Source organism: Neltuma alba, unplaced genomic scaffold (assembly GCF_004799145.2).
Source record: "Neltuma alba isolate B1F8T4 unplaced genomic scaffold, ASM479914v2 tig00004367_pilon, whole genome shotgun sequence".
Taxonomy (NCBI): Eukaryota; Viridiplantae; Streptophyta; class Magnoliopsida; order Fabales; family Fabaceae; genus Neltuma; species Neltuma alba.
Window position 1 is genome coordinate 1 of NW_021633676.1, and position 25445 is coordinate 25445.

At 33.8% G+C, this 25445-nt stretch overlaps 4 protein-coding genes across 4 annotated transcripts; all 4 read right to left on the bottom strand.

Moving 5' to 3' along the window:
- Nucleotides 1-1426: 1426 nt before the first annotated feature.
- Nucleotides 1427-4717, bottom strand: LOC114744427 (probable enoyl-CoA hydratase 1, peroxisomal). Its single transcript, XM_028932593.1, has 3 exons — nucleotides 4188-4717; nucleotides 3721-4003; nucleotides 1427-1928 (listed from the first exon to the last, which is right to left on the bottom strand). Exons 1-3 carry the CDS (start codon nucleotides 4598-4600, stop codon nucleotides 1827-1829), a joined length of 798 nt encoding a protein of 265 aa, XP_028788426.1. The 5' UTR covers nucleotides 4601-4717; the 3' UTR covers nucleotides 1427-1826.
- A 7040-nt stretch (nucleotides 4718-11757) lies between these two features.
- Nucleotides 11758-13259, bottom strand: LOC114744432 (GDSL esterase/lipase At4g16230-like). Its single transcript, XM_028932601.1, has 5 exons — nucleotides 13001-13259; nucleotides 12771-12898; nucleotides 12413-12661; nucleotides 12059-12314; nucleotides 11758-11981 (listed from the first exon to the last, which is right to left on the bottom strand). The coding sequence occupies exons 1-5, from the start codon at nucleotides 13257-13259 to the stop codon at nucleotides 11758-11760; spliced, it is 1116 nt and encodes a 371-aa protein (XP_028788434.1).
- Nucleotides 13260-16759: 3500 nt separating this feature from the next.
- Nucleotides 16760-18086, bottom strand: LOC114744433 (GDSL esterase/lipase At4g16230-like). Its single transcript, XM_028932602.1, has 2 exons — nucleotides 17942-18086; nucleotides 16760-16983 (listed from the first exon to the last, which is right to left on the bottom strand). The coding sequence occupies exons 1-2, from the start codon at nucleotides 18084-18086 to the stop codon at nucleotides 16760-16762; spliced, it is 369 nt and encodes a 122-aa protein (XP_028788435.1).
- A 4373-nt stretch (nucleotides 18087-22459) lies between these two features.
- On the bottom strand, nucleotides 22460-24435 carry LOC114744431 (GDSL esterase/lipase At4g16230-like). The gene is made up of 5 exons (XM_028932600.1): nucleotides 24069-24435; nucleotides 23805-23932; nucleotides 23425-23670; nucleotides 22957-23212; nucleotides 22460-22859 (listed from the first exon to the last, which is right to left on the bottom strand). Exons 1-5 carry the CDS (start codon nucleotides 24331-24333, stop codon nucleotides 22636-22638), a joined length of 1119 nt encoding a protein of 372 aa, XP_028788433.1. The 5' UTR covers nucleotides 24334-24435; the 3' UTR covers nucleotides 22460-22635.
- Nucleotides 24436-25445: the final 1010 nt, after the last annotated feature.

Consider the following 25445-nt stretch of genomic DNA (forward strand, 5'->3'; position numbering starts at 1 on the left):
TTTTCAAATTATTTATATTAATTGCACATGATTAAAATGATTTCATCAAGAGATGAACCCATAAGAAATGATTAAAAATAATATTTTAGGAAAAAACACATATTTTTAATAAATAATTAATTTAACTAATTTTTTTAATTTTTGTAATTAATTATCTATTTCTCATGTTGAAAATCAAAGAGAGTATTTAGTAACGAAGAGGAGATTTCTAGAGCATGATCATGTGATGATGACCAATCTTTACGCAGCCAGGTGAAGGTTAGGGTAACGAGGCACCTGCTCTGCTCGTGTCCCACCACCCCACAACCTTAATTTGTGGCTTGATGCGAACATAGATACTATATGGACGAGGAAGAGGACTGGACGTTAATGGTACATAAGGTGTTAGTGTCATTACCAATGCAAAGTTTCCTAATCAAATCGGGGCACATTTTGATTAGGACATGACCATTGAAAATTCAAAGAGTCCCAATGTGATAAATCCGGTCTTTAAATTCTGACGCTTCTTTATTTATTTATAGATAGCGACTAACAAAAGTTTCACACGCTATCATGCTGCTACCTTTCATGTTTTCTTTAGGCTTCCATTAATGGAGGTCCTGATCAGATGCAACGCACAACTTATTTTCTTAGGTTGCCCTCCTCAGAGGTGATGTGGTGGCTTTCTTTCTTTCTTTTTTAAAGTAAAAATAATTAGTTTGCTTGTTTTGTATTTGATAGTTTTAGATAGGGTTTGAGTTTAAAACTTGACAAAGTTTTGTACTCTTTTCGGTTCTTATTATAAGTTTTAAATAACTAATTCACAGATACTAACAATTAGTTAAACTTAGTTAAAATCAATAAAAATTTTATTTCTAAAAAAAAAAAGATAAAGGAAAATATGTAGAGAAATGTAATAAGAAATATCATGACAATGGAGGGATAATAAATAAGGAAAAAAATTAGGAGAAAAACATTAAATGTTAAGACAAGCTCAAATTCAAACATATTAAATGAACTAGGTCCATTTCCAGATTTAAATTAAATAAAGTTCAGTTGGCTTACTACTAGAACAGAAATGGAAAGGAAGAGCAGAATACAAACTAGGTAAGAGCAAAGCAATTTGAATTTGAAAATGGTGGTTTACTTTGCGGTATTGGTGAAAGCGAGGTCCGATATTAGAAACCTTCAGAATTCGTTAGTATGAGAGTAAGAAGGCGATACTATATTTAAGAAAGATAAGTAGTCCAATAGCAGGAGGGATGAATGCGGTAAGTTTCAAACTTCAATGAGCAGCCATAGTTTAAGAGCATAGAGGCTACAGATGAAAAGTAACCTCCGTGAATAGAATAAAATTTAAAATTAGGATTTTATACTTCCATGTTTGATGTCCACTACTTTCTATATGCTTCATCATTCATCTCTCTTCAATAATAACAATATCAACTTTAAAAAGAATTTAAGAAAATCTATTTTGAAAAGAGGAAGAAATATTCATTACAATTGGCCTTGAATTTCTGAGAACTTGTTCTAACAGTGAACAAGCATTTCAATTTATTCTGACTTACATTACAGCAAGGAGAGTACATCATCTGGCAACCACATTTCACGACAGTACTCATCAATATACACCCACTGAATTAAAAATTAAGTACAAAAGATTTACGAAATGACTAGTCACCAAAGAAAGGACCTCCTTCTGGAGAACCAAACGACTGTTGCGAGAAATGAAATTTATCATGATAAACTATGACTGCTGATTTTGTATCTTCCATTTGTGACCGTAAAAACCACCTCCTGGGGCAACCAACATCATTCTAACAGCATGGGCGAGGAGTACAACGTAGTTACAATTTAGACTGTTTCCCTGAACCTCGACCCGCTATGAATTCCTGCATCATTCTGAATTGCTCCTTCGTCATTCCGTTGTAATACTCATGAGCCTTCTCCTGAAATCCACAAAAACATGAAGAATTTCATGAAACTTGCACCGGACGGTTAGGCGATGTGCAGTTTAAAGCCGAAAATCCCTACACGGAAAATATTGACAAAATGCACGTAAATAATTAAGGAGGACTACCGGAAGATCGAGAATGCGATGTGTTCAACAGTATACAAGACAAAGAAATGAATGGACGCAAAGAGATAGTGCAGTGCCTAGAATTTTCAGCTTACAATACAAAATACTCGGCGATTCCTAATATTTAAGCCACTAGAATTGTCTATCAACAATCAACGATGCAAAACAGTAAGCGAATTAAAAGAAACAAACAACAGGAACATGAGGGAAAAACTTGCCATTGTCCATAAGAAAGCCGTGGTCAGTGACATAACATTCCATTGTATTGATATATCATTAAATTGGCATTGCAAATTCCTATAACGAATCTGTCCATACTTAAAATTACAAATTGGAAAACAACTAACGGTTCATTTCAGTTTAAACAAGGAACTGAGGAAGCGATGCAACTAAGGGCAGCGATCCAAGAGGATTTCCAAGTAACTAGAGCAAAATTAATAAGAAATTGGCTACAATCAGATAGCGTAGTGCATCTGCACGATCTGTCCTTTCATCCATCCAATCAGGGAATCTCTTGCAATTTTAATTTCTTAGTATTCAACAACATGACCCAATACCATTCATAAACAAACAAATGATCAGACAGTGCGCATGTATCTACAATGAACAAAGCTTTCAGTGCTTCAACATGCCCAGCAAAAAATAAAATCCTAGGGACTTCTGAAAAAACTAAAAAATATGACACAAGTAACTAAAAATAGAACATTTCCGAAGAGAAAAAAACTCCAAACAATAACCGGTGGTGAAACAAACTAGATATCAAACAAACATTCTTGCATAGCAGGATAGTAGGAAGCTCAATTGAAATTAAGCATAGATGTCATGTTCACTGGAACCAGAGTTCAAAGCAAGTGCATTTCAAGAATTAGGATGAATCTGAAAACCATATCTTTTGGGGTTCAAAGAAAGTTCATTTCAATAAATAAGGTGCATTAAGAATTAAAATATATGTTCAGAATCTAATCTCACATCATCAATTGTATCTTTCAGTTCGTTAAATAGGTGAATGCGGTGAGATTAACACTCAAGTAATAAGCTCCTGGTCTTCGTGGATGTCTAGCTGTATTATTGTGGCACTCTACAGAAGAAAACAAGAAACAGAAAAGGACTCATGGAAAAGGAGGAACAGAGCAAGGAGAGGTGCCAGTAAATACGAAAGTAATGGATGAAAATATCTCCCGTACTGTTCTTTCTTTCATTCATTCTTTCTTTTTTGCAAGCCTCACATGACATTAGCGAAGGGTAAGGGTATTTCGGTACGGGGAATTCAGTGGGTTCTGCTTCTAATTTCCATATCAACTCCTTCTATACAAAATTTCACCATTTTATCTTGTAGCCCACAGTTCATTAAATCAGTGTGTGTTCAATTTCAAGAGGTTCTAAATTGAACAATCTGAGCAATACTGCGTTGTGATTTAAGCGTAACTGCTATAACATGACGATAGCATAAAGAAAATACACTTGCATTTGAGCTTCACAACAGTAATACAGAATTAATCTTCTAGCACTCTCAGCATCAATAGAACATATACCGCAACAAAGAACACTGTCTACTTTGATAGGGGCCTTCTTCAGAGAACCAAATCAACTTGAAATGATCTAGTTTCAAACTTTGATCCATCTTATTTTTATTTACATAGACATGATGATAGATATCTAACCTTTTCCAGAGAAAGAGCATGACCAAGGTCCTGCTTGAGGCCATCATTTATGACTGACTTGTACCTCAACACCATGTCTTGATTATTTTTTGAAATGGCGCCCGCAATTTCTTGAGCTTTCTTCAATACTTCACCTTCTTCAACAACATGGTTCACAAAACCCAGTCTTTCAGCTACTTCTGCTGTCAAAGGAGATGCTGTAAGAGATACTTCACGAGCTTTATTCGGTCCTATAATTCGTGAAAGCTTCTGAGAGAGACCCCATGAAGGAAAAATCCCAAACCTGCAATTTGAAAGCCCATCAGTCCACATCTACATCAATTTAGTAGACTAGAAGATCGGGCGCAAGAAAGTTTCTCTATGACTTCAATAAAAAAATTCAGCATAAAAATATATGATTCCAAATCACCTTATCAGAAATCAGTTTCTAATTTATTAAATGAAAATAAAATAGATTATAAATGAACCTCGCATGGGTGTCTATGAACTTAGCCCCTTTGGAAGCAATCAGCATGTCACAAGCCAGCGCAATCTCGAATCCAGCCGTCACGGCAAACCCTCTAATGGCTCCGATGATCGGCTTGCGGCACCGCTCCATTTGCGCAACCGTGTCGGACTCGATGTCTTTCACATCACCCTTGAAGACATCTTCCGCCGCGGTCAGGTCCACACCCGAACAGAAGGCTCGACCGGAGCCAGTCAATATGATTACTCGCACCGAATCATCCCTGTCCAGCCTCTTGAATGCTTGAGCCAGGTCAGCCATCATCGACCTGGTCAACGAGTTCAGAGAACGAGGACGATTGATAGTGATCAAAGCGATGCCGTTTGGCTCGCGCTGGACGAGGATCAGCTTCTTCTCCGGCGGCGATGATTCCATTTTTTATTTTGTTTTGGCGATTCGGTTGACAGCTCCTCGCGCGGTTCGAGCTTTGAAGGTAATACGATCCAAATGCGACGGCGTCGTCTCATGGTGACGGCGTCTTGAGGGGAGCGAAGTGGATTAAGTTAAACCAATAAATTAACAAAGTTGGCAGAAAACATTTCCGCTATGTTTGGTACAGGATTTTCGGAGGGGAGGGAAGGGAAGCTGTTCCCTCCCCTTGTTTGGCTAGTGTAATTTTTTAGTAGGGGAGGGGCTCCCCTCCCCTCCTCTCGTTTGGTTAAGATGTTTTTTAAAGAGGAGAGGGGTTTTTCTTCCCTTTTTTTCCCTTCTAGCCCCCCATTTAAAAGTGGGGTTTTTTGGAAGGGAGGTGAGAGATAATATTTTAATTCATTATATACCCTTTCAATTTGTTAACCTCTAATCAGTAGTAAACATTTCTATATAAGAGAGTTCTTTTAAGCATCTAACAAGAGGTTATTAAGATAATTGTCTCCAAAATTAGTGAGCATTTGTAAACTTTTTTTTTCTCTTCTTCTAATTCCAAGAGGCTGTTGGTATTTTCTTTCACCTTCAGGGTCTTTTCTTTGATTGAAATCTATTACTTGTGACTTTTTATCTTGATATTCTATAAGTGTGTGACTGTGTCTTGTAAATCAAAATTGGTGAATTGTATTATATATTTATAGTTATATCTTAACAAAATAAAAAAGTGAGAAAATTCATTTAAATTTATGAGGTTAAAATAGTCAGTTTTTTATTAGAACAAAATAAGGTATTATTAAAATTGTTCCCTCCCCTCCCCTCCAATCAATCGAAACAGGAGATCATTAAAATCCCTTCCCTCCCCTCCCCCCTCCCTCCCCTCCAATGAATCGAAACAGGAGATCATTAAAATCCCTCCCCCCTCCCCTCCCCTCCCCTCCCCTTTATAACTACCCTCCCCTTTCCTTCCCTCCTCTTCCCTTGGTTAAAATCCCTCCCCTCCCCTTCCCTCCGTTGAGCCAAACACAGCGTTCATCTTCTAAAGATAGAAAATCTGGGATAAATAATGAAAATGAGACTTGGGGAAATGTTCAAATAGTGCGCTGTCACAAAATAAATGTCCCAAGATTCTGGTGGGCCTGGGTTTCCAGTGCCAAAGCAGTGTAGAAGTTCTTGTAAGAGAAAACAAAAAGAGGATGAAGGTGACAATGATTTAGATGATCAATCTCAGCAAAATGTGCGAAGGTCATCATGGAAGGAGGATGAAATTGAAGATGATTTAGATGATCAATCTCATAGAAATGTTCAAAGGTCATTCAGGTCCATCGCAATGAAAGTTGAATGTTTTACCCACAATCCGCTCGTGCTTGCAGGCAAGTGTCTGTCTGATCTAATAAAGAAGCAAGTTTTTTACCCAATTCCCCAACTAACAAAGGTCTTACTTGATCATATTTACAAAATGAGATTGGTAAAAAGAGATAATTAGAGGCTATGCTTACATCAGATTCTTTCAATAAGTGTATTAAAGCTTTTCAGCTATCTCCTGTTTTGTTGAAGGCTCGGGAAGCTGCCTCAAAGCTTCCTAAGGAGCCATGAGGATCTTAAGTTGGAACTGCCGTGGCTTCAAGAAAACCACGGCAGTTCAACAATGCAAGCGCTTGATTTTGTTTGGCTGCCCTGATTTTGTCTACCTTTCGGAGACCAAGATTGATGTTTCAACTGCTTGTAAACCTTTATTTGATTTGGGCTTTGTTAATTTCTCTAGGTTTAATGGTATAAATCGGGGAGGAGGAACCCTTTTGGCCAAGAAAGTGGGGTTACAAGTTGAAATTGTATATTGAAAAGCAATGATAATTCACCTTTCTTGTATCTCTTTTGTGTATGGCCCGTCTCAATCTAATGTTCACTTTATACTTTGGGACTAGATTCAGGCAACCTCTGCTTCAATAGATTCTCCCTGGTTACTCATAGGTGACATCAATCAGATATTTTCTTCAGAAGACAAGTCGAATGGGGCCCCTTCTGCCAGTGATTACTAAATATTTTATGTCGTGCATTGATTGCTCAAGGCTTATTAATATTGTTCAACAGGGACCACTACTCACTTGGACTAATAATAAACAAGGGGATCAAAATATAATGGAACGACTTGATATGCCTTTTTGCAACTTTGAATGGCTATCTCATTTGCCAGGATCGTTGATGCAGAATTTGACTATTGCCGCCTTTGATCATAACCCGATATTGCTTAGGATAGATCAATCAATAAGGTGAGCTAAATTTAAGCGATTTGAATCCTTTTGGTATCACTTTTTAGAATGTGAACGGATCATTTAGGAGAGCTGGACTCATGAGGTTCGAGGACCGCCTAGCTTCTCCTTAACTTGTAAGTTGTAGAGAACCCTCTCAACACTTTTTTCTTGGAACAAACTCCATATTGGGAACTTATCAACCCGCATTAGTCAAGCAGACAAGGAATTGCAATCTTCGTCTTTTAAACTCGATGCTAGTGTTAGTGATAAATGCCTTCTAGAAGATTTCTCTTTTGCCAAACACAAGTTAGAATTTTTATATGAATGTGAATCTAGTTTTTGGGCACAAAGGGCTAAACTAAAATGGCACATAGAGGGTGAAAGGAACATTTTAAATATTTTTGTGCTACTGCTAGTCAGTGTAGAGCTAAAAATCTCACTCACACTTTAAAGAAAAGTGATGGTTCTCAGACTGAGGATCTACAGAAAATTGCCAACATGACTTCTCACCACTTTCGTGAGATTTATTGTAAGATAGATGTCCTTTCAGTTAAGCAAATTCACTCTAATTTGTTACAAATTGATGCCCCTTCTCTCAGTGTGCAAAAAACTAATTTATTAATGAAACAAATTACTTTCAAGGAAGTTCAAAATGCAGTCTTTGATTTGCCAAGTGATAGTGCACTAAGCCTAAAAGGTTTTCATGCTGATTTTTTCAAAAACATTGGGAGTTGATCAAATGTGATATTTATGATATGGTGATCTCCTTCTAGAATACAGAACATCTGTTGAAGTCAATGAATAAGACTAATATTGTTCTAATCCCTAAATCTAATAGCCCTCAAACTCTCAAGGATTTCAAACCTATCAGTCTTTGTAATGTGTCCTACTAGATTTGTGCAAAGGTTCTTTGCAACCAGCTGACAGAAATTCTACAAAGCTGTATTACTCCCTTTCAAAGTGCTTCCTTAAAATGGAGGCTCATATCTGACAATATTATGTTGGTTGCAGACATGATGAATCAAATGCACAATTCCAGCAGGGGGAGGAAAAAATTGGGTGCTCTCAAAGTTGACTTTTCCAAGGCTTTTGATAGACTATCTTAGAATTTCGTCATAGCCACAATACAACAAATGGGGTTTCCTAAGAAGTAGCCTAATTTAGTCTATCAATGTATTTCAACTATCCATTATCAGATCTTAATCAATGGTCAACTCACTAAGGCCACTTACCCTCAAAGGGGAGTTCGTCAAAGGGATATTCTCTCTCCTTATTTATACATTCTCTCTACCAATATCTTATCTTGCTTGGTCACACAATTACAAAAGGCTGATCAGTGGAGAGGTATCAAAATCTGCCAAAAAGCTTTAGTAATTTCTCATCTTTTTTATGCAGATGACTCCTTATTCTTTTCTGAGGGATCTTATTAGAGCATTGTAGCTATTAAATTTGCTCTTGATACATATTGCTGTTGGTCATACCAAGTAATCAATTATTCTAAATCTATTTGGTGTTTAGACCCAACGTTAATCATCAAAGTAAGCGTGCCTTTTTATAGACTCTGGGCATTCATTTTACTTCTAGGTTGGGCAAATACTTGGGCACCTGAATTGATCCAAGACGAAGCAAAAAACTCATTTATGATTAGGTTATTGAGGCAATCCAAAGAAGGACGGCATCATGACAAATTAGATTACTTTCTCAAGCTTCTAGACTCACCCTTGTCAAAACAGTACTTTCAGCAGCTAATCTGCATGTTCTCGCTTGCATCAAATTGCCACAGCATGTTTGTGATAAACTAGATAGTCTCTACCCTAATTTTTTTTTCGGGGAACAACTGTGGACAAAAATCACTTCCAATTTAAAAACAAGAATTTCCTCTTCCAGCTTGTGGATTATGGTGGCTTGGGAATAAGGCCTGCAAAATGTGTCAACTAGTCACCACTGGCTAAACAGGTATAGCATCCTCTCTGTGGAACCACCTAACTTGCTTGCTTTAACGTTGAAGGCTAAATATGTGGATCTCTATCAAAAGGAGCTAGAAACCTTACAATGCTTCATGGATATGGAAAGGTTCGAGTCTTGTAGTGGATAACCTTCAGTGGAACATCTCTTTTGACTCGTAAATTCCCCTTAATCACCATCTTCAGTGGCCAACGTAATCAGGATCTACTTTAGTATTCAACTTGCTTAAGGTCAAGGATCTCATACTGCATACTCCTTTTAACAGGAATCCTCACCAATGGAACCTTCCTCTACTTAAGACTCTATACTTTGAAAATACCTTGTGCAAGATTTCCTCAACTCCTATTTTATTTCAGTCTATGTATGACTCTTTTTGATCGACTATTAATAGCTCTGGCTCTTATAAAACAGATGATGGATTCAAGAAATGCATCACAATGTGCTCCAGTTGAGTGGTAGTGGTGATGGGTTCGGGAAATTTCTCTAGTTCCTTTCTCTTCCAATGAAATCACTGCTTTTCATTTGGAATCTTGTTAATAAATCAATTCCCTCTGGGGACGTGTTGAACCTAAATCATATTCCTTCTAATATGCTTTGTGTTTTTGGTTGTAACCGCCAAAAAACTTTGGAACATTTGTTCATTCTCTACCCATATGTTTGAGCTATTTGGTATGGATGTCTCTCAATTAGACTAGAGGTGGAAAGTTTTGACTCATTTTTGCTTTGGTTGAAATCATTCATGTTGTAGCTCTTACAGGATAAACTCGACTTTCCTTTGAAAGGATGGTTTTGATGAATGTGATATGGTGGAAACGTAATCTAGCACTGCATTAAGGAAAAATTGGTCATCCAACGAAAGTGATAAAAGAAATTCACAGCTGGCTTTTATACTTTGATATGGCTTTTACATCTCATCAGCTAACTAGAAAGAGGAACCAAATGACCTTAACAATTACCAATGATGTCTCTCATGGGAGTAAAGGGTGGGCTGTATTATTACTCAAAAGGAAACTCAAAATGAAGTTAAGAAAACTTCATTGCAAGGCATCATGCTACACCAAGGTATTCCAATCCATAAAGCTTTGTAGACCCATAAAGCTTCAACAGTTTGTGTTTAAGGAACATCTTGTTCTGGGTGTTGAATACGGGCAAAGCTATGTTTACAGATGCCTCTGAACTCCAATTGATTTGTTTCAAGAAGCAAAGTGTTGATCTTACACGTTTTTATATGCTCAATGAAATCAAACAGCTCCTGCTTTTGCTTCCTAAAGTGGATGCTTTTATTTGTAATGATTATAGGCTTTTTTCTCATTTTCTCACTACTTATTCCCGGTTATTAACTATACTTTGTAGACTCTTATTATTGTTTAATATTAATCATTTTGTCTTTTCATTAAAAAAAAAAAAAAAAGAGGAGACAAAGTTGGCATAAGGCTGATCTTTATCCCTTCAATTTTCGTAGCGTAAAAATACATCTAGTTTAAATTGTTTTTTTTGGCCAATCACGTAGTTTAAATTAATTGTTTAATAAATTTAAATAATTTAATTTTAAGTCAAAGAATAATTAATTCTTTCATTTTACTAATTTATAAGACATTTTTTTCAGTAGCTTGCCCATACCAATAAATCTCATTAAATGAAGTTAAAAATTTTATTTTTTAAAAAAATATAAAATTTAAAAAAATGACCTTCATTCATAGGCCATAGCTAGCTCCTAATTAATTTGCCCTTCATTCACGCCTAACTCATAATCAAATTCTATAGCAGCAGATCTTCTCGTTTTGATTAATAGTACTTTTTCCAACTTATATTTATGTGCTTGAGATAATTTTTCTCTCTCTTAATTTTAAGGCTTCTGTTTCCTAAAACGGGGTTTTATTATATTATATCTTTTTATTTAATTTAAGTATTGTTTTTATTAAAAATAATAATAGAGATATTTTTGGAATAAGGGCGTTAATGAAATGTTGTTTTCTTCAAAACATTTTACCCTTTAATCTCTATCTCAATCTAAATTATTTCTCATAGTTGTTATTTTTTTAACTAATTTACATATTTTATAAATTTTTATATGATTTAATGTCATATAATTGTATTTTAGGAACATCAAAATATATTTTTTATAATTAAATTATTTTTTTAATTTTTTTAATATATATAAATTAATTAGGTAGCTCTTATATTAAGGATTAAAACCAACCTTTATTTTCATTTAAAAAAATTAAACCAACCCAAAAAATATCTCATTAATTAAAACAGATGGATTATTATTGTGAAACTAAACGTTTTTATCTTTATTTTTGCAGTAACAAATCATGTTAGTCATAAATTACAAATAGTATAACTTGGTTTCTAAATTTCATTTGATTAAATATGTATTTTGTAAATCCGAATGAAAGTAATTATATTCTGCTGATGATGTGCGCGCGTTGTTTCAGGTCCTCTGTTCTGGCGAGCAAGAGCAGAGCGTAGCTGAGTACTAATTTGGCTATTTTGTTTTCCTACTTCGCTAGTGTGCTTTTCACGATATTTAAAATATATTCCTCCGGTTTAAAATATAAGCTAAATTTTTTTTTAAGGAATTATTTTTTTTATATAAGATAACATTCACTTTTATTCAAACATTTAATGAGGTGTTTCTAATTTGACCCCTATATATTCTCTTTCCTCTTTAATTCATTTATTACATCTTTTACTTATTCTCTTCACTAATAAGAATATATTACAAAAAAACAAATATATACCTTACATATTTACTGTTTTAAATTGATTTTAATTAGTTTCTTAATAAACATAGTTTAAGTTTATATTTTAAAACGGAAGAGCACTTTCATATAACTTTTTGACATATGATATATTATATCCAAAATGTCACCAAATAACCACAAATCAAGCACAATTATCATTGTGATGAAGCGATAAAGATTTGATACTAGAAGCCATCTTATTACTCTAAACTTGAGAGAGTTTGCGAACATTCATGGGCCACACGTCGTTAGCGTCACCATCAAAGAGACGTTTTGCTATAACCAAATTAGCTGCCTCAGAAGGATGGAAAGGGTCCCAAAACACATACTTGGAACGATCCTCGCAAACTGTTGATTCTGGAAAGCAAGGTACCAGCCCCCCAAATCTTCCAGCCATGTGACAGCATGACGACTTGAAATTCTCAAAGCCTGTTCATTAATTCCCAGATGGATTAAGATCACAGCTCAAATACTCGAATCAGACACAGACATACGTACGTACGTACCATATGCCTTGTAGTTCTGCAGAATGTCTTGTGCGATGTGGTAAGCATCTGCATGAACATATATTGATCCTTTCAACTTCTTATTCAGTTCCACAACGAGCTTCTTCAGTTCAACGTTAAATGACTGAGCCAGCTTATCTGGGAAACTCACGCACTCTTCTCCAGCACTTGGGTTTAAATCTCTCTGACTTGGTATGCACCCAATAGGCCCCACGTTTGCCACCATAAATTTTCTGGCTCCCAGATTGTACAGTCGCTGCGAATTCATATCAAACCAACAATTGTTAAGAAACATTACGACATGATGATGACATATGACACTTTTTAAGGTTTCTGAGCAAAAATGATTAATACAGTGAGCTGTTGTCTGAAGGTTGATGTCATGGAGGCCACAAACGCTTCCGGAGATATCAGCTCCCTCTCAGCAGTACTGGTTATTATGGGTGCTATATAGTTGCTGAGGAAATCATTTGATCCCAAACATGTCATAAAGATGGCTTTTTTCAATAGATCTTGTGTTGCAGAAACACCGATCATGGAAATAATGTCTTGCCGAGTCTTTTCGAAGTTGGCTATCTGAGCATCCATGTTGATTCGACCAACCTATATATGAATCACAAATAGACATTCTTACACTATATGTGTGGTGTTAAATTCACTTAAAACAGCTGTGTATACCAGAATATAGATAGTAATTAACACATGAACTTACCCACATTAGTCCAGTTAGATTTAAAATGCCACTTCCAGCGGAAGCATAATTGACTCCCTGAAGAATCGAAGATGCTGCTGTAGTGGGAGCCATGTAAGGAGGAGTGAAATTAAGTCCCAGTTCTTGCCCTTGCGAGAGAAAAAGACAAACAGTTATTGGTAGTTTAAAAGAAACAGAATGAAAGAAACTATATATATGCATATATATATATATATATATATATATCTTGCCTATGACATCTGCAATGGTTCTTCCATTGGTGAAACGTCCTGATGGGCCTCCAAAGTCAATTCCATTGGGGACGTAGTTTGCCTTGGCGATTGAAACAATGTAGTTGTTGTTACCTGGATCGACCAGCGAGTCTCCAAACACAAAAAATGCAGGAACCTTATTTGATAAGCAAACCCCAAACAAGACATAAACAGCTGTAACCCCAAAAATGAGGGGCTTCCTCAAATCTGCACTGAGCATCAGAAACGACGTCGTCATAGAACCTCAATGGAAATCAGAAGTGGCCTGTGTTTCTTGTTCTGCTGTGAAGGGGGAGGGGGCTGGCTATATATATATATATATATATATATATATATAAGGCGATGCGAAGATGTGTTACGTTAGAGAAGTAATTGGGGGAGTAATAGGTGAATGTTAACGGTGGCCTTTCGTTAATATCTCACCTACACTTGCCTTAACCGCATAAAATGACACAACCTATATATCATCGCATGCACACTTCAAATATCATATAACGATTTATCATTAGTTACACTTTTTGATCCATATATACATATATACACCACCTCTGATCCTAATTATAAATAAGACCGGAGGCAGTATATGTCATCGCATGCACGCTTCAAATATCATATACTACCTCCGGTCCTTAATATGAGAGTTTGAGTAGATTAAAAAAACTAGTTAAGTTATTTATTTGTAATAAATAAATATTGCTTTTCGTAAAATATCTTTATAAAATATTTTTACTAATTAAGTGTATTGGTTAGAATTATCATTATTGCAAAGATTACCTTAAAAAAAAAGAGGATAAATATGAGAGAAAAAGTGTATTAGGGTCTTATATTTAAAATCAAAATAAAAGTCAAACGAGCTTTTATATTAAAGATTAAATGTAGTATATATAATGATTTATCATTACTTACACTTTTTGATCCATATATATTGTACTGTGTTAAAACGAACTAATTAAAATGCTATGCTGTAGAAAAATTTCACTAAAATACCACACATGCATGCATGGAAGTTGACATGTGCGAAATAATCGATTCCGATTTTCTTTCTTTCTTCTTTTTTTTTTTAAATATATATAGTTATCAATGTGAATAATGTAAAATTAGAAAGAAAACAACATTAATAAAGAAAGTGAAACCTTTGGCTAACCCTTTAAGTCCACAAGGATGCCTGAGTATATATATTACGAAACCCTTATTTGGAATCATGTTGCCATCCCTTCCACAGGTGTGTGTGTGTGTGTGTGAAAAAAGTAATTAAAAAAAATCCGAAACCACATTTATTAATTGATCAAGGTTCAATGTAGGCCTGTAATTACCATATTTCATTTCTATTTTCTTTTATATATGATGTAAAATCTATATAAGATAAAATTAACAGGATAGCGTCTTAGTTTGTTGGAACATTAGCTGCAGAAACGTAATTGTTCATGGTCATGAATTGTGTGAGGGGCCACTAACCCATCCCACAACAACGTCACATTCTTACACTATGTGTATGGTCCAGTTTGATAGGATAACTAAATATATATTCCTCTTGTCTTAAATATAAGACCTCTTTTATAGTGTAAATTATACTATGAAAGGGGTTTTATATTTATGACTGGAGTAGTATTATACTACCTCCGGTCTTAATTATAAGACCTAGTTGACTAATTTGAGGAGATTAAGAAAGTAAGTTAAGTTAGTTATTTGTAATAAATAAGTATTGTCATTCCTAAAATATCCTTGCTAATTAAATGCATTGGCTAGAACTATCATCATTAGAAGGATTATCTTGAAAAAAATGTATAAATATGAGAGACAAAATGGATTGGGGTCTTATAATTAGGACCAAACTAAAAGTCAAATAAGGTCTTATATTAAGGACCGGAGGTAGTACTTAAGTTCAGAGCTTCAAGTTATTTAATTTGGTCCTAATATAAACACTTGCGAAATTTGTCCAATTTGATTTATAATGACACCTCCACCACAAGAGGCCTGTGCTGCTAAACATGATGTTTGGTTTGACTTATTTTAAGTCATTTTGCACCAATGAAATAAATATGTAAAAAAAGATTCAAAATTCTTACCGGGAAAGTTGCTTACATTCAGTTTGGGATCTCAATAATTTGAAAAAGCGCTATGTTGTGAGAAAAATTCACTAAAATACTGAAAATTCATTCAAATTTTCTTTATTACTTTTCATTTGTTAGGCTGAATATATGCCCTTTTTTTTTGGAAAATACTTTTTCTTAAATCGATTGCATCATGTTTTCTGAGACAGAGGCATAGTGGACCCCCACCTCCTCCATCCTCCCAGCCCCTACATTCCCAGTCCTTCCCGCTAATAAATGCGTGCAGTGACAGCTCATAGCGATGAATTATGTGTGACCCACTTTACCCAGCTCGTTTGTGATACTTTGGACATTCTTAGTCAAAAAAAGCCATTCCGCACTGTTTTCAAGTATTGAAAACTTCATTTTATTATCAACCACTTTTAGATCTAGTAAAATAGACTTGTTCTAACCCCGCGGGATTAAGTCGACTGGCTGGGGTCGATCTAGCTTAACCACGGATCTCGGATTCAAGACGTGGGAACGCAGCACTCCAAGGGGCCAGGGGGCGCCGTCCGTATGGATCCTTGCAAGCCCCCGAATCCGGATTAGTCTGGGGACGTTGTCACGGCTGAAAGACGCCTATTTCCCTGGGATACCGGATGGAGTAATCCAAAAAAAAATAGACTTGTTTTGGTCAAAAAAAGTAAAATAGACTTGTTCCCTGTAACAAACAATAGTATTTTCAACATAATTGTCTCTAATAAAATAATATTATTTTTATTTTAATATAAGAGCTCATTTGATTTTTATTTTGGTCTTAAATAGGACTCTAATTCACTTTGTCTCTAATATTTATCTCTCTTTTTTTCAAGGTAATTCTTATAATAATGGTAGGTAGTTCTGACTAATGTATTTTATTAGTAAAAATATTTTAGGAAATATAACACATATTTATTACGAATAACTAACTTAACTATTTTTTTTTAATCTATTCAAATTAATCAACTAGCTTTTATATTAAATAGAGTAGGTAGTACATCTATTTATAAACCTATTTTCAATTATGAAATCAATGCTAGCAGCTTTCAACTCTTATAGTGTGCTAATAGGATTATCGATCTCCAATAACAAAACTCATCTTGTTTTTCGAAGTTTTAACTCTATCAACTCTTATAGCGTGCTAGCACCATTCAGCTGTCATATATATGCACGGTAACAATATAATGTTAATGAAAATACATGTCAGAAAAACACAATCCAAGTTACATTATTATGAGGACAATGATGATGATGGAGCGGTGTTTAGAGAGATTAATTTATTGCCTTGATAATGATGTGTGTGGGGATGCAAAAGACATTTAATATGCCTATATTCAACTTAGGGTGGGGAGGGAGTATATATTACTAGCATAATATCCAAAACATCAACAAACACAAGACAAAAACGTAACACTATACCACATAACTGCAAATTAAAGAACAATATTATCTTTTCACCAAAAAGAAAAGAACAATACTATCTTTGTGCATCTATAAGCTTTGATCGATTATTCTAAATATAAAATATGACATCTTAATTATTACTCAAAATATTTCAACTCAACAGAAGTCCAAATATATATTAGCTCCGGTTCTATTTGTAAAATCTCGTTTATAGTCTACAAGTGAGGTCTTATAAATAGGACCAGAACTAGTATCAATCAAATCAAACTTCAGAAAGCTTCCGAATATTGATAGGCGAATTATCGTTGGCATCACCATCAAAGAGACGTTTTGCTATAATCATATTGGCTGCCTCTGAAGGATGGTATGCATCCCAGAGCACAAACTTGGGACGATCCTCATAAACTTCAGATTTAGGAAGGCAAGGAGCCAAGCCTCCGAATCGTCCCACCAGGCGACAACATGTGGAATCCGAATTCTCAAAGCCTATATGTTCCAAATTACCAACACACACACGTTAATTAAGACTTTATATATTCAAGGTACGTACAAGAACATTAATGCTTCGGTAATAATGAGAAGAAATTAAAAGGAAAAAAAACATTAATTGGCTGAACGTTAAGAGAAAAGAGAAATGGTTTATGAATTTGCTAGTTCCAATTAATTAAAGAGGGCAACATATATACTACCTTTGGTTCTAATTATAAGAGCTAGTTGACTAATTTAAGAAGATTAATGAAAGAAATTGAGTTAGTTATTTGTAATAAATAGGTGTTGTCTTTTCCAAAATATCTTTGCTAATCAGATGTATTGACTAGAACTATCATTATTAGAATGACTATCTTGGAAAAAATGCATATTCCTCTTGTCCTATTTATAAGACACTTTCAACACGTTTCACATAGATCAAGAAAAATCTTAAACTTCATTAACTCTCATTTAAAATTTAATATCTTTTCAACTTTATCCCTATTTAATATACATTATACCTCATGTAAACAAAGTCAACACAATAATAAATTAGGGGTAAAATTGTACATCCATACAAAAAATTTCTCTCAGTGCCCTATAAATAGGACCCAAATATGTCTTCTCTCTCAGCCTTATAAATAGGACTAGAGGAGTAAATATTAGAGAAAAAATGGATTAAGGTCTATATTTAGGACCAAAATAAAAATCAAACGAGGTCTTGTATTAAAGACCGGAGGTAGTATATATTTTTCTGGTTAAGCCTAGAGTGTCTACTGCTAATAACAGTAACTAATAATCTCTTCGCACCGTAGACTTCTCGAAGGGATTTTGGTGCTGGTCATGAGACCCCTTCTATACAGACAGCCAAGAATCAAACCCCTAACTAGATGATTAAGGAACAGCTGAGTGCAACTGTCTCGTGGTTAAGAGCAAAATATTGGTTTAGAAGGAACTAAATATATATAAATCTTGCCTGTGATATCTGCTACGGTTCTTCCATTAGTGAATCGTCCTGATGGCTCTCCAAAGTCAATTCCACTGGGTACGAAGTTAGCCTTGGCGAGTGAAACAATGTAGTTGTTATTACCAGTCTCCAAACACAAAAAATGCAGTAACATTATTTGAGAAGCAAACCCTGATAAACAAGAGAGAAGCTGTCAAAAATTGCAATGTAACCCAAAAATTGAGTGGCTTTTTAAGACCATTATTGAGCATCATCAGAAACGACAGCGTCATATATATATCATAGAGGCTCAATATATATATATACTCAACGTTTCAAGAAGGAGGCCTGTGTTTTTGGTTTTTCTCTGACGACTTAGCTTTCAAGAAGCTAATCAAGGGAACGGTGTGTGAGTCTATATATGGAAGATTGAAAAGACGTAGGATAACCCTACTTTCAACCATTGGGGGAGACGGGGGACCAAGGACCCTGCTTTTAAAATTTTTGTTATTAGCAACATAAAATAATATTCGGAAAAGAAAAAAACTATTTTTGGCCGTAAAAATATGTTATCTATTAATTAAAAAACAACCAAGCTTTGTGTTGGGTACAGTTTTTTTTTTTTTTTTTTACCTGATGTGTTGGGTACAGTTTAAATTATATGAATGTGTTACACTTGGTCTCATTTTATATACAAATTTCCAATTTTGTTGAAAAATTTTACTCAATTGATTTTTCTGACTGAAAAAATTGATTGAAATATAATATCATCATCAGCTTTATGTGTCCAAAGATCTAAATTTTCAAAACGCGACTATTATGGGTGATTTTTGTTAAAAATTTGTAGAAGTACAAAAAAAGGTAAAATTTTCATCTTTTGATTAACAATTTTATTTTTTGCTACGCTTAAACATCTTTCTGTTGAAAACAATTATATTTAAGGTATTGTCGGGTAATAAATTTTGATTGACAAATTACTATTGCTTGATTTGACTCTTTTCCGATAATTGCTTGTATTGACTCTTTTAGCTAGCAGCAACAAGAACCATTAATCACGCTTTTTCAGCTACGAAAATAATAAAGACGATGATTTGTAATAAAAGGAAAGATGAATTTCTCATTAATTTAATGGTTGTTTACATTGAGAAAGGGATGGTTGAACAGTTTATCAGGGGCATGCTAATTGATTATTTTTATGCCATAAAGCATAGATCGATTAGCACAATTTTGAAAAATGAAGGTAAATATTTGTTGTGATTATGTGAATATATATGTTGAAATGTTTATTTTATGTTAGTTATACATATATGATCATAATTTTGCTTACTACATTATGTAGTTAATTAAACTTCTTTAACAAATACTATATCGTCCTTAATATAAAAATTAGATAACTAATTTTTAAATATTAAAAAAAATTAGTTAAGTTAGTTATTTGTAATAAATTAGTATTGTTTTTTCTAAAATATTCTTATTAATCATATGTATTAGAATAAAAACCCTTTACTATATGTAATTACTATAAAAACTATTTGAAAAATAAGTAAATAAATATAAAAAACAAAATAAATAGAAATATTATATTTAGAATTAAATTAACCAAATGCAATAGTTTGCAAGGGGAAAATTGTAACATCAAAATGGACCCGACCAAACCAAACTATAGAATTGGAGTCTGAAAGGAGGCATTAAGCCATTAACACAATTTGGTCATTTTGCACCTTTTTCAGATTTTAGAAGCCTATTTTCAATCACTTGTTAAGGTGAGAAAAACTCATATAATTCACATTAAGCTAAATTAGTTAATTTTCATTAATTATTTCTAGTATCTCGGTTAATTAAATTATATTGTTTTAACTCATTTATTCAAAATAAATTGATTAGGCGAGGTTGTTTAATTTAATTATTATTTTCGATTCAATTGGTGATCTGGATTTTATTCCCGTCCAAAATTGCCCAATTGAAAATTGTTTAACAACATATAAAATCGATCAAAATTGATAAAACTTTATTTAAAAACATATAAAACTTTATTAAGAAACGTAAAAAAATATCTTTAGTAATATTTTTTATATGCAAAATTTGAATGTATTAATTTAATTAAGACCATTCATTATAATTAAGTTGATAAACTTTGAATTTATATTTTCATTAGTTCAATTCATTTAACTTTAGAAGTAATGTATATAAACCTTTTTGACCCTAACGGTGGCATGATTGAATTGGTTGCTGGAGAGTTTTGGTCGATATGCTCTTAGAAAGTCCTTGGGTGTCACCTCCTTACATTTTTTGCTTCACATTAGGCTGCCAATTCCAACTCCAAAAGGTTTAAATATATTTTTTCATAAATTGTTAACTTGGAAAAAAAAAATACCGCCCCCAATCGCCTACTTAAGTCTCATTGGCAAATAATCAATAAGTTTTTAATTGAGATGGTAAGTAGTCTCATCCTGTAAAGAAAAAAACGTAGGTTTGAATTCTCAAAAGCGTATTTATTAAAAAAAATTTAATCTTAATATTTTTAATTTAATAAAGATTAGTTTTCAGCTGAAAGTAATTTGAGATATTCTAAGCTGTAAAAATAAATGTACTTGGCAACTAGACCATTAAATTAAGGGTTAATTAATCTGCAAGTCCTTATAGTTTTAACAAATTTTGAATCAGGTCCCTATAGTTTTTTTTCTTTTTATCAGGTCCTTATACTTTTACCTTTTTTTAATTAGGTCCTTCTATTTATTTTTCTTTTAATTAAGTCCTTATAATTTCACTAAATTTTTAATCAAGTCCATGTAGTTTTAATTTTTATTTATTAATTAAATATAAACTTAATTAAATAGATTAATACTGAAATATAAAATATTAATAATTAAATTAAATTAATAATTATGTAATAAAAAAGTAATAGAATTAATTAATTCAAGAAAATTCTTTAGTGTATTAATTTTTTTGCTGAAAAAATTAAAATCATTATAATAATTCAATATCTCTAGAATATTATTGTTTATAAACTAATATTAAATAATATATACTATTTTATGTTTATATAATAGTACTATTAGAATTTATAAAATAAAAAATAAAAAATTCAGGGACTTAATTAAAAATAAGGTGAACTTATAAGGACTTGATAAAAAGAAAAATAATACAAGGACCTAATTAAAAACAGGTGAAAGTATAAGGACCTGATAAAAAGAAAAAAAACTATAAGGACTTGATTCAAAATTAATTGAAACTATAAGGAGCTGTGGATTAATTATCCCTTAAATTAAATTCGAACATGATGAGACCGCTGGCCCACTGGAACCCAATCTGATGAGACCGCTGATCTACCAATTAATTTGTAGGGCCATATTATTTAGGACAAGTCACACTTGAGAACCTAAATGCATCTGTGACATTTCCAATGTTATTTTTTCCCAAAAAAAAAATAACTTTTAATTAAAAATTATTCATTTATATATTTTTAATCTTATATTTTATGTTTTCAGTATTAATATTTTCATTTTAATACCAAAAACATTAAAAATGTGTACCGAAAATACTGAAGTTGAATATTGAAACTTTAAAAGCATTTAAATGATGAGTAATATTAAGCAAAGGTTGGCTGAGTTATATTTAACATGTTGCACGCACACCATCCTTTGCAATGAAGCAACCACTCAACATTTTTCTTTCTCAAAATGATCCAACCGTAGGAGCCTGGAGAGATGTTAGAAACTATATATAATATGCCCCGTTCTTATATATAAAAATTAGTTTGATATTTAATTTTATTTTAAATGTAAGGCTTCAATTCACTTTGTCTATAATATTTATTTATTTTTTAATATAGTTATTGTAGTAGTTGCACACACCAAAAATTTAATCAAATAGTAATTTTAGTTAATAAACATTACTAATAAGGGTATTTTAAGGATGGTGGTAGTATTAACCATTATCACCATTCACCTACCCGGCCCCCATTCTTTATTGCTGGAAAATTAAAGATCAACACAGACACATGCAGGAAGCCAACGGTGGCACAAAGGATAGTAATAGTATGGTGCTTAGCCACATTAAATTTATTCGGAGGTTTGGGGTAGGTATATGTTGCTGATATATACTACTTTTTTTTTTTGGGTGGGGGGGGCCAGAGTACAGTATTGATGAATTTATTATAAGGTTTTCGGTAGGTATAATGTTAAATATCCTGGCTGTTGAAAAAATAGTTTTACTATGCCTGGGGTCAATAAATTCTCTCTCCTTTTTTTTTTTTTTTGACCTTGGATCAATATATTCATCATACTAAGTGTATACTATACAAAACACTATAACTTGTAGCCAACATCAGTTAATTCAATTGATAAAGAGTTGATTCATAGCCTATAAGGTCATGAGTTGTAAAAAAAATACCATGACCAGTAGAGTGCTTTCATTTCAGATGATCCTTCTCCACCCAAAAACTAATTCCATTAAGTTTTAAGATTCTATTAACTCTTATAGTGAGTTAATTACGTCATTTTCAACAACTTTCAATTGTCATTTGAAATACGACAGTGCCAAATATCAAGGTATTTTAATACCGAAAAATGTTCTTTAGCATCATATCCAATATGCGAAGAAATTGAATTGAAGACAACAATATGCCCCAGATATCTGTTTTTCCTATTAGCTTTGATACCAAATATAATATGCCATCTTGCTCAAAATATTCAATCAATCAATTCAATAAAGGCCAAAATAAATCAAACTTCAATGAGTTTCCGGACATTCATGGGCGACATGTCATTAGCATCACCATCTAACAGACGTTTTGCTATGACGGTGTTGGCAGCATCAGAAGGATGGAAAGCGTCCCAGAACACATACTTGGAACGATCATCGCACACTTTTGATTTAGGAAAGCAAGGGATTAAGCCTCCAAATCTTCCGGCAATGTGACAGCATGACGAATCTGGATTCTCAAAACCTGTTCAATGATGAAGACAAGTTAAAGAAAGGGCCTAATTCAAAAGGTTCAAGTAATAAATAGCTTGAGAAATGAGAAGAGTACCAAACAAACGCACCATATGCTCTGTAGTTCTGCAGAATGTCTTCTAAAATGTGGTAAACATCTGCATAAACAAATAATGACCCTTTCAAGTTCATGTTGAGTTCTGCAACGAGGCTCTTCAATTGGGTGTTAAATAACTGAGCCATCTGATTGGGGAAAGCGACACAATTATCTCCAGCATCTGGGTTTGCATCCCTTTCAAATGGAATGCACCCAATAGGCCCAACATTTGCCACAACAACTTTTCTGGCTCCCAGATTGAATAGCCGCTGCAAATTAACATCCATTTGTATCAGAAAAATTATATCCAAGGAAGAAAACAACATATATGAAACGAAACTCGTGAGCCATGTCCTGTGGGACACTAGTATCAGTCACAAGGGAAGCCTTGAGGTGGAAACTGAATATTCCAATCATATTTCTATCAGTGGACAATATTAATGGGAAATGGCAGAGTTTCCAAGGTTTTGAGCAACATTACAGTGAGCTGTCGTCTGAAGTTTGATGTCATGGAGGAGACAAACATTTCTGGAGACACCAGCTTCCTTTCGGGAATTGATAACACAGGTGTTAAATAGTTGTTGATGAAATCATTTGAGCCCATGGCTACTGAAAAGATAGAATTTCTGAAAAGATTTTGAGCTGCAGAAACGCCAATCATGGATATAATGTCTTGCCTAGTGTTTGCAAAGTTATCTAATTGAGCATCCATGTTGATTCGACCGCCCTATCAATGACAAAAGAAGATTCTTATAGTATGGTTCTAAATTCAATCAGAACAGCTATACCAGGGGAAATATTTCACTAAAATTCCGAACTTGAAGTTATTCCTTCCATTTTTGAGGAAGAAATTACACTTACAAAAATTTTTCCAGTGTGATTCAAAATCCCACCTCCACCGGAAGCATAATTTACTCCCTTAAGAATCACTGATCCTCTTGTACTTGGAGCCAAGTAAGGAGGGGTGAAATCAAGACCCAATTGATGGCCTGATGGCACACATGATTGGAAGAGAAAAGAGAAACAGTAATTAGTTGGCTTATTTCAGCCAAAGACTTGAAATGGGCTAAATATTTATTTAAAGAAAAAGGAAAATGCAGAAATGTAAAAGTAAGCAAATCTTGCCTAAGATGTCCACTATGGTTCTTCCATTTGTGAAACGTCCTGAGGGCCATCCAAAATCAATTCCATTGGGGACGTAGTTTGCCCTGGAGAGTGAAGCAATGTAGTTGTTGTTACCCGGATCGAGCAAAGAGTCCCCAAACACAAAAGATGCAGGAACATTATTCGAAAAGCAAATCCTAAAAAGCAGGAAACTTGTCAAAAATTGCAATGTGACCCCAAGAACGACTGGTTTTTTCAAATCAATAACCATCAGAAACCACTTCATAGAGAATCAAACGAATCAAATTTTAATGAAGGGACTGGTGCTTCAAAAGGTCTCAGGAACAACTAAATATTGAATGGGAAGCAGTATGAGCTAAAGAAGAATGTTTGCTTGTAGTAAGATGAGACGGCAGGTTACAATAAATAAATAAAAAAAATCCTATGCTGGAACACCAAGCCTTTGATTTGATATAAATAGATGGGACAATGTGTTTAACTCGAGCAATGGGAGAATGTGTAGGAAATAAGCGTTAGAAAGGTAAGATGAGTCAATGATGAGAAAATAAAAAGAATCTGAAACTTTTTTAACGTTGGCCTTTCGTTTACATCTCACCTATACAAAGGCTGAATCACATAAATAACACCGCCTCTTGTTCATGCAGATTCAAGTTATTATTTAGGTCCTCCTGAGTTGGCAGTGCAAGAGCCATAAGTAGCCCTGGTAAACAAGACCTCCACATTTATGGATTCTAACATTTAAAGGCTTTGGTTGGTTTCAAGTTGCAACTTGAACCTTCAGCAGCTTCTCTGCCGGGCTACCAAAGCCTTTAAATGTTAGAATCCATAAATGTGGAGGTCTTAGTTTCATCATTTTCATCTTATCTGATTTACTTACTTGGATGGAAACGAACCAGGCAGATTGTTACATATTGACGTCCTTCAATTAGCTAGCAATAAACATGGGGAAAACCTTAAAGCACTAAAAAGAGGACATACATGGAACACACTCATAAATTAGTACAATGACGTTATTGAGCCAACCAAAACAAGACAGGCCATACCTTTTTTTGAAGCCATGCATCTAACATCAGAGCTAGTCGACCCAACAAGCAAAACATAATGTAAACTTATTTTATCAAAGTGTACTAACTAAAGAACTTGTTCAAAAACATGCTCTCATTAAAGAAGTAATTGTCTCTAGCTCATCACCTGAAAATGTAACTGCCTTTCAATTCAAGTGAACACAATTGCAGAGGATTTAAGTGTTAAACGGAAATTGATAAATTTCCTTTCAGTATAGTTGTAAGAGTGTTGTGAGAATATTTTATTGTACGGTTTTGAAAAGAAGATATGCATATATAATACCATTTCATTCACCACAATTACTTATTGCCT